At 42.9% G+C, this 8,264-nt stretch overlaps 1 protein-coding gene and 1 long non-coding RNA gene across 2 annotated transcripts in view; both read left to right on the top strand.

The window, feature by feature from the left end:
- The window catches only part of LOC102012975 (keratin-associated protein 5-5-like), an 8,981-nt gene extending 8,804 nt beyond the window's left edge, over window positions 1–177 (top strand). The window contains exon 2 of the mRNA XM_013513832.1: window positions 7–177. Coding sequence (XP_013369286.1) covers window positions 7–177 — 171 coding nt within the window. The remainder of the gene's footprint in view (window positions 1–6) is intronic.
- A 3,301-nt stretch (window positions 178–3,478) lies between these two features.
- Window positions 3,479–7,944, top strand: LOC102028427. Its single transcript, XR_260870.2, has 3 exons — window positions 3,479–3,855; window positions 5,949–6,059; window positions 6,206–7,944. It is a non-coding gene; the product is annotated as an uncharacterized LOC102028427 (long non-coding RNA).
- Window positions 7,945–8,264: the final 320 nt, after the last annotated feature.

Genomic DNA, 8,264 nt, shown 5'->3' with positions numbered 1-8,264 from the left:
TGCAAGCCCTGCTGCAGCCAGTCCAGCTGCTGTAAACCCTGCTGCTGCCAGTCCAGCTGCTGCAAACCCTGCTGCTGTGAGTCCAGCTGCTGCAAACCCTGCTGCTCTTCAGGTTGTGGTTCATCCTGCTGCCAGTCCAGCTGCTGTGTTCCTGTGTGCTGTCAGTGCAAGATCTGATGCTCTGTCCATAGATTTCAGAGATCTCTAAAAAACTGTGTTTCCCAACAAGTGACTTCCAGCATTTTTCTGGATCTGGGTAATGATCTTCTAGCTCACAGAGTCCTAAACACTGTCATGCCTGGTCCCTACACAGTATCCCACCCCTAGATACACTTGCCTCTCCTTCCTACATACTGATGTGGCCAAGCCAAACTACCCAGAAATGGCTGTAGGCCAGGGATGTGACTAAAATCCTTACTATGTCTGATAATCCTTGGAGGGACAGACTAGTTCTTTTCCCACTCCCCAAGAGCTGTATGACATTTGCAGGTGCAAATCTCCTGAAAACTACCTGATCCAAATAATCTATTAAGACACAAAATGGATTTGAATTCACCACTGAATAAATTACCTGCTCTCCATCCTTGGCCTCATAGTGTCTTTTCCCTTCCAGCCTCTGCCTCTTTATGAAAGTGATTGTGTTTCCTTCATCTCCTTCCCTAATAGATTGCTGTTACCCGGATGTTCATTGCTGCAGCTCCAAGGCCAGGCTCAATTATCATGTGAAGATACTGTTGAACTAATTAATTAAGACATCACTAAATGTATATGTAAGTAAATAAAGAATGAATGAATGCATGTCTCTCATTAGTGCAGAGGGTAAATGAAAGAATAGAATAGAATAGAAAATAGAACAGAACAGAACAGAACAGAACAGAACAGAACAGAACAGAATAGAATAGAATAGAATAGAATAGAATAGAATAGAATAGAAATACTGCATCTTAATCATTTTTACTGGGAAGAAGGTGTTTGCTTCAGTGCTGAGGAAGGCATCTGTGAGTGGTCTCTGAGCCCAGGCAGGCCCCAACATGAGAAGCCAGCCCAGGATAAGGGAGCAAGACTGAAAATGCTTTCCTGAAATGCTCTGTAAGCAAGAACAGAAACTGCTGCTTTGGGGATCAGCAATGGGGTAGCTCAGTGCAGGATAAGGTACACTCTCTCCATTCTGGGATTGGAGCTGGAAATCAACCTTAGAGCACTCATAGATTTCAGAGCTCTGGTTCAACACAGGAAGAAATAGAAGGGACCTTTCTCAACTTGATAAAGGACATCTACCCACAGCTATCACCATACTTACACATGAAAGCCTGGATGTTTTCCCCCTAAGTGAAGGATCAGGTAAAGGATGTTAACCTTCACCACTTTTATTTAATATTGGGCTGAAGTAGTAACCACCATAATAATACAAGGAAAAGAAATAAAAGGCATCCAGGTTGAAAAGGAAGAAGTAACACCATGTCTATACAGAAGATCCTATGAGACACATAAACACACACATACACACACACCATTACTGTTAATAAATAACTTCAGCAGGTTAATGTACAAAATATGCAAAGATTAATATTAAAAATCAGTTTTATTTTTTATATCAACAATGAGCAATCCAAAAACAACATTAAGAAAACAATTTCCAGCACTTGGGAGGCTGAGGCAGGAAGATTGCTGTGAGTTCAAGGCCAGCCTAGGCTACAAAGTGAGTTCAAGATCAGCCTGAACTGCACAGCGAGACCCTGCTAGGCATGCACTTAGGTTGATTCCATACTTTTCTATTGTGAATAGCGTCACTCTGAACCCAGGAGTGCAGATGTGTCCTGGACATACTGAATTCAGTTCTTTTGAATATATACCTGATAACTGGATTGTTGGATCATGTATGTGTTAGTCATATCTTTTTAATTTCTTGAAGAACTTCTCTCTGGTTTTGTATAATGGCTGTATAATTTACATTCCCACCTCTATGGACTTTCTTTTTGGAATGGTGAATATGTTCTGGAATTAGATGGTAGTGATGGTTGTTTAACTTTGTAAATATATGAAAAACCACTGGATCTTATTCTTTAAAAAACAAAAGACAGATGTTAGGAAACACAAGGTAGACTTTATGGAGATGGGAAGGGAATCTGGGAGCAGGAAGAGGGGAGGTAGGTAGGGTAAGTAAAAATTATCAAAACGCAATATAAGGGGCTGGGGATTTAGCTCAGCGGCAAAGCGTCTGCCTGGCAAGGGCAAGGTCGTGAGTTCGGTTCCCAGTACCGGAGGGGGGGAAAAAAAAAACCACAATATATATATATATAGATGCAAATTCCCTGATGTAATTAATATGTAATTATTAATTACATATTATTATATATAATTATTATGTATTACATATACCAATAAACTTTAAAAGAACAGATTTGATGACATGAGTTATATTTCAATTTTAAAACTTGTATAATTCTACTGTTTGTTTGCAGAATAATCTGCATATACCTAAGACACAAGATTTAATATTGAACAATCTTACCAAATTATCTTGTGATTTCCATTGAATGTGTGTTAAGATCCTTTATTCTAGAGTTAACTGCATTTCCAATTTTTTTTTTTTTTTTTTTTTTTTTTTTTTGAGAAGGGTTTTCAGTTTGCAGTTCAATCTTGTTTTGAGTTCTCTTTCTAGTCCAGGCTGATCTCGAACTCACAATGATCCTCCTGCCTCAGCCTCCTGAAGGCTGGAATTACAGGCGTGTGCCACCACATCCAGCTGCATTTCTAGTTAAAGGTTATAAATAACCCTAAGTCTAAAAGCACTATGAAAAAGAAAGAGAGGAAGAAAGAAGAAAGAAAGAAAGAAGAAAGAGAAAGAAAGAAGAAAGAAAGAAAGAAAGAAAGAAAGAAAGAAAGAAAGAAAGAAAGAAAGAAAGAAAGAAGTAGAAAGAAAGACACACTTGGGAGAATTCAACGTTCATTATCTTTATAGGCTTTATTTACCCAGCACATAAATAGTAATTAAGTTTTGAAAGGCAAACTTTCTAGTTCAGTATGTGAGAAGTTTGGAAATTCATTATCCCATCCACATAGCAAGGAAAAAGTTGAACGAACTGAAAATTAACAGTTCTTCTTAGAGCCATCAAAGGGCTGGGTCACAAGGCAAGCTGATGTCTCCTCAAATTGAAGACACCAAAGGACAGACCAGAGTTTCACAACTCACAGGGGCAGAGGCCTCCATGGGAACCAGGGCTGGAGCAGGAAGTCTGTGCTGCAACTGAGCAATGGCTAGAGGCCGGGTGGATGCCCGAGTTAGAAGCTGTAAGGGTCCAGCCTTTAGGGATCATATTTCTAGAAGCTTCTCCTCCAGAAGCCTGTTGAGGTTCTCACAGCAAATACCAGAAGTCATTCTCCTCCCACACCTCACCAACACTTCCTGAAAGCCTAGGTCCAGTTCCTTATACCCTGCACTTCCAGCCTGACTTCCAACAAAATATTACAAGCCAAACAGCAGGCAAAGTGCACAGCGCAAAGGGCAAGCATCGCAGCCAGATGTGGCCAGGATGTTGGAATTATTGGACAGGAATTCAAAACAGCTGTGATGAATATATTAAGGGATTTCATGGGAAGACTGGACAATATGCAAGAAGATATGGGTGAGAGAGATTGGGAAATTCTAAGAAAGAATCACCACAGAAATCCCAGAAATCAAAAGCCCTGTGATGGAAATGAAGAATGCCTCTGATGGTTCATTATCACACTGGGATCTGGCTGAGGAAGAATCAGTGGACTTGAATATAAATCAATAGAAACTTCCCTCACTGCAAAGCAAAGAGAAAAGATGGAGCAGAACACACAAGAGATGTGGAATAACAGCAAAAGAAGGTAAATAAAATATAAGTTATTTGTCCAGGTGGTTTAAAATGTTAAAAGTAATTTATCTAAATTGTAACAGTGATTGAATATTTAGTTTAAGAGAGTTTAGGATATTTCAACTCAAGTTGACAAAGCCTGAATCATAGGCCACTTTGACAGTGATTGTTAAATTGTATCTATGTTTTACAAATATTGATATCTATATTATATCATATTTACTTATAAATGTTCTTATAAGGCCTTTAAAAGTAAGTTTTAAAATGGGTCAGGTTGGGACAGGGATATAGCTCAGTGGCACAAGCAACTGTCTGGCAAGCACAAGGTCCTGAGTTCAATTCCTGGTACAAAAAAAAATAAAATAAAATAGGCTAGGTGGTACACTCCTGTAATCCCAAAAGTTGAGGAGGCTGAGACAAGGTAGCAAGTTTAAGCCCAGTCTGGGTAACTTAGTGACTTACTGAAATCCTGTCTCAAAATTTACAAAGAAAAATAAGAGTAGAGATATAGCTCAATGCAAAGGCCTTGGGTTCAATCCCCAGTACCACAAAAAAAATAAAATTTAAAAATTATAATGCTAATAAACTGAATATGAATTTTTAAACCTCAAGCCATCAAAAGCTTTGAGTGAAAACACAGTGGTCCCTACACACTGAGTTTCTGGTCATGTGAAAGGACTACAGTGCTAAAGGACAACAGGAAGTACTAGAACTGCTCCTTCCTGTAAAAACAGTAAACCAAAAGCAACATTGCTCCCCTTGAGGGATGACAGAGATCAGTGCCACCTTCCATGGCTTGAAAAACTGCAGGGCGCTGAACCCCACCACATTCCACTCAGTGAGCTACTAGCCAAATTTCTGTTTCCAACCATCATGACGCTATGCTCTGCTGGCCAGGAGGTCCTCACCCCAAAAGGAGCAACGCTTCACAGGGCATGAGATGAGAGCTCCGTGCAGCTAGACATCAGTGCAACTGGCTGGCCACTTTGGCTCCTCATGCAACACACAATGAAGGGGTTTACTGTATTGACTACGGCTCTCAGCCCTCATCACCAAAGAGAAACTGGACTGCTCCTTCCCAGATGGAGTGAAGCCGAGGATGTCTGAACCACAGGAGAACCTTTGGACCTCTCTGAGCACCACCACTCCTGTGATTAAAGTCAGTGGGAAAACACAACTCCCTAATTCAGGCAGGACTGGGAATGGCCCACATCCTTCATGGTGAAGATGGGATCACACCATTGAGCACACACCAGGGCCAGCTGAGGTTCTTGCAGAGGACAAGGGGGATACACAAAAGTAGAGGAAGAATCAGACACATATGTGTAAACAACATCTTCTCTCCCGAGTATAAGAAACTGAAAGAGCAAATAAGGTCTAAAATGTACAATAGATACTGAAACGGGAAGAAATTGTTCAAAAGGAAAAAGGAACTAGGATGGGTAAAAGGGGAAAGGACAACAGAGAAAAGGGAAGAATGCAAGTCAGTTATAGTGTTAGTGTCTCTGAGTTCATTAAAAAGGCAGGTTTGTGCTCATATCAATTGGAGAAATTTTTATGCCCATATCTTGTACCCTGAGCAACTACTTTAAAGATAACAGCGTGTAATGTATTAACTACTGTTATTCTCCTATTATTTTGCTATGAAATTTTGCTTTACCTTTTTTCCACAAAAAAAGTAGAGGAAGACAGTGGTGATAGATGCTAGCTGCAAACACAAAATAAGATCAGAAATGGGAAGTGACATCTGTGAATATTCTTTTCTTAATTTCACATGAATATGGTCACATATACATTGATTCAAGATTTTTTTTGTCCTCCTGTTATCTAATGAGGATTGCTAATGATAAATTTTATATCTAAGTATTTAAGTTCAAGGATATCAAAGGAAAAGAATGAGCTTGCTTCCTGGGCCTGAAATTATTCTGGGGGAAAAAATACTTGTCATAGTCTTGGTCATACAGAGCACAGTTGTGTCACATTAGATGAAACTATGACTACTCATTGAGATTGAGATCCTCATGTTTTCTTAAGTATGTGCAAGTTGAATTATCTAGGTGACAGCATGTTAATCTTAATAATGCCTTTTGAATTTCTGCTTTTCAGTCTCTATGTCAAATGAGCCTCAAAATAGTATTCTGTGAAGATTGTCACTCCATCAGACAGCCAGAGTTGTCACTTGAATACAGATGATCAAATTAGCAATTGGATGACAAGGTGAATAAAACTGCTATTCATTCCATTTATATTTTTCAATGTGTAGGTAAAAGGTATTGTTTTAAGACACTGCATGTGCCTAGTAGTGGTGGTGGGTGGTGTGTCCACTTGGCTGGACTACATTTCCCAGAATCCCTTTCTTGTAGGCTATTGTTGAAGTGAGTCCTCTCATCATGGCCGGAGGGTGGAGAGAGCAGCTTTGACAGCACCGGCAATGCAGCTGGTGTGTCCATTTACCTGCACCCATGCAGCAGCAGCTGGGCTACAATTGTTCTCCGTTTTCCCTGGCGCTTTTCAGCATCTCAGGCTCCTGGGCCAAGTGTGTGTTTGACTCTTTCACAAGGGGCCATGGCTTCTGCAAGACATCCTCATCACCAAAGTCAGGGCAACAGGACTGGATGCAGACCTCAGCCCATCCACCTTGGGTTCCATTTCATGCGGCCGGGCTCAGCCTCCTGTGATCTTCCCTCCTGACTGCCTATCTGTGGACTTCAAGGCCCAGCATCAGACCAGGAGACAACCTTGGAGAAACTGTTTAGCCAGCCTCCAAAACTGTGTAAGCCAACACACAGGTAGGTACACACACACTAAAGCACACATCCACACACAGACATGCACACACATATTTCTCTTGTGGTTCTGCTTCTCTGCTTGAACTCAACTGGTGCAGATCATGGCTGCAGAAGAATAGCATCCTGAGGTTGTTCTCTGAATTAGCTCTGGGATTTCTAAACTTGGTTCTCTAATCTGACGAGATTAAAGGCACTGACGATCCTATTTCCCATGGTAGCACATACACTGCTAGCAAGAGTTCCTTAAACTGCCCCCGTTAGACACCTGCAATCAGGAAGGTAAATCATCAAAGGCGTGGCGGGCACGGCCACCACGATGGACAGCACATCCAGGGTAGAGATGGGAGTGGTTTGTCTCACAGGAAGTTGGTGTGGGCTACTAAATCAGAAGCTGCACAGTCCCCTCCCTAGGTTTTCACCTGATCTGCAGAACAAAAGGCTTTAGGTTTAGTGACTAGAACTCTGATTTCAGTCCCTCTAAGGAGTCTCAGATTCTCACTGTATTCCCAGACAGAAGCCAGTGCATAGACCCAGAGTCCTTGGTCACAGGGAAAATTGGGACATGGAGCAGATCCCCGCACACACTTCATGCCAGCCCACACTGGCAGTTCCCAGGAGTTTGAGGAGTCATGGTGAAGGGCACTCTGGCTATCTGGGTCAGACGTGAATCTAGCCGGGGCCATTGAAGCTTCATACGCACCCCAGAATGGGCAGGCTGCTCCTTCCACAGCGCACAGCCCTGTGCTCGCTAATGAGGGCTTGGCCGCCAGATGTGAAGCCTACAATGGCAAATGCGGGGGGAGCCTGCTCTATTGCCCATGTAGGCCTGGCCTGACTAACAGGGGCCCTCTGCACTCATCCGACGTCCCCTGACTTGTGAGCACTGCTGAGAGTGTTTATGGACCTCCAGGACCAAGAGTCATGTCAGCGTGATGACCAATGGCCCGGGAGGCTCTGCTTCTATCTCCCTTGGGAGAACAGAGAGAATTCAGCTCAATCAGGGGAAGCAATGTGCTAGAGAAGGTGAAAAAAAAGCAAACACAATAAAAAGGCTTCTTATAAACATAAAGTACGTTTATTATAAAATCCTTAAAAATACTTAGAATGTTTCTCCCAGGAGGTGGCACAAACAAGAACCAAGGAGTGACCATGTGTCAGGCTCACACCTCACTCATGCAAGTATATAAGGTACAAGAGGATGCACATCTGCACACTTCCCTCACTAACACACTCCTCTGACCTCTCCATCTCCAACACCAGAACCATGAGCTGCTGTGGCTGTTCCGGAGGCTGTGGCTCCAGCTGTGGGGGCTGTGGCTCCAGCTGCTGTGTGCCCGTGTGCTGCTGCAAGCCTGTGTGCTGCTGTGTGCCAGCCTGTTCCTGCTCCGGCTGTGGCCAAGTGGGCTGTGGCTCCTGTGGGTGCTCCAAGGGGGGCTGTGGGTGCTCTAAGGGGGTCTGTGTCTCCTGTGGGGTCTGTAAATCCAGCTGCTGTGAGTCCAGCTGCTGCAAGCCCTGCTGCTGTGAGTCCAGCTGTTGCAAGCCCTGCTGCTGCCAGTCCAGCTGCTGTGTCCCTGTGTGCTGCCAGTGTAAGATCTGAAGCTCTGGCATACCCCTAGTGGCTCCAGAGAGTGAC

Source organism: Chinchilla lanigera, unplaced genomic scaffold (assembly GCF_000276665.1).
Source record: "Chinchilla lanigera isolate Chin_1 unplaced genomic scaffold, ChiLan1.0 scaffold00021, whole genome shotgun sequence".
In the NCBI taxonomy this organism is placed as follows: Eukaryota; Metazoa; Chordata; class Mammalia; order Rodentia; family Chinchillidae; genus Chinchilla; species Chinchilla lanigera.
The sequence above is the reverse complement of the archived record's forward strand: the minus strand, read 5'-3'. Positions and strand labels throughout refer to the sequence as shown.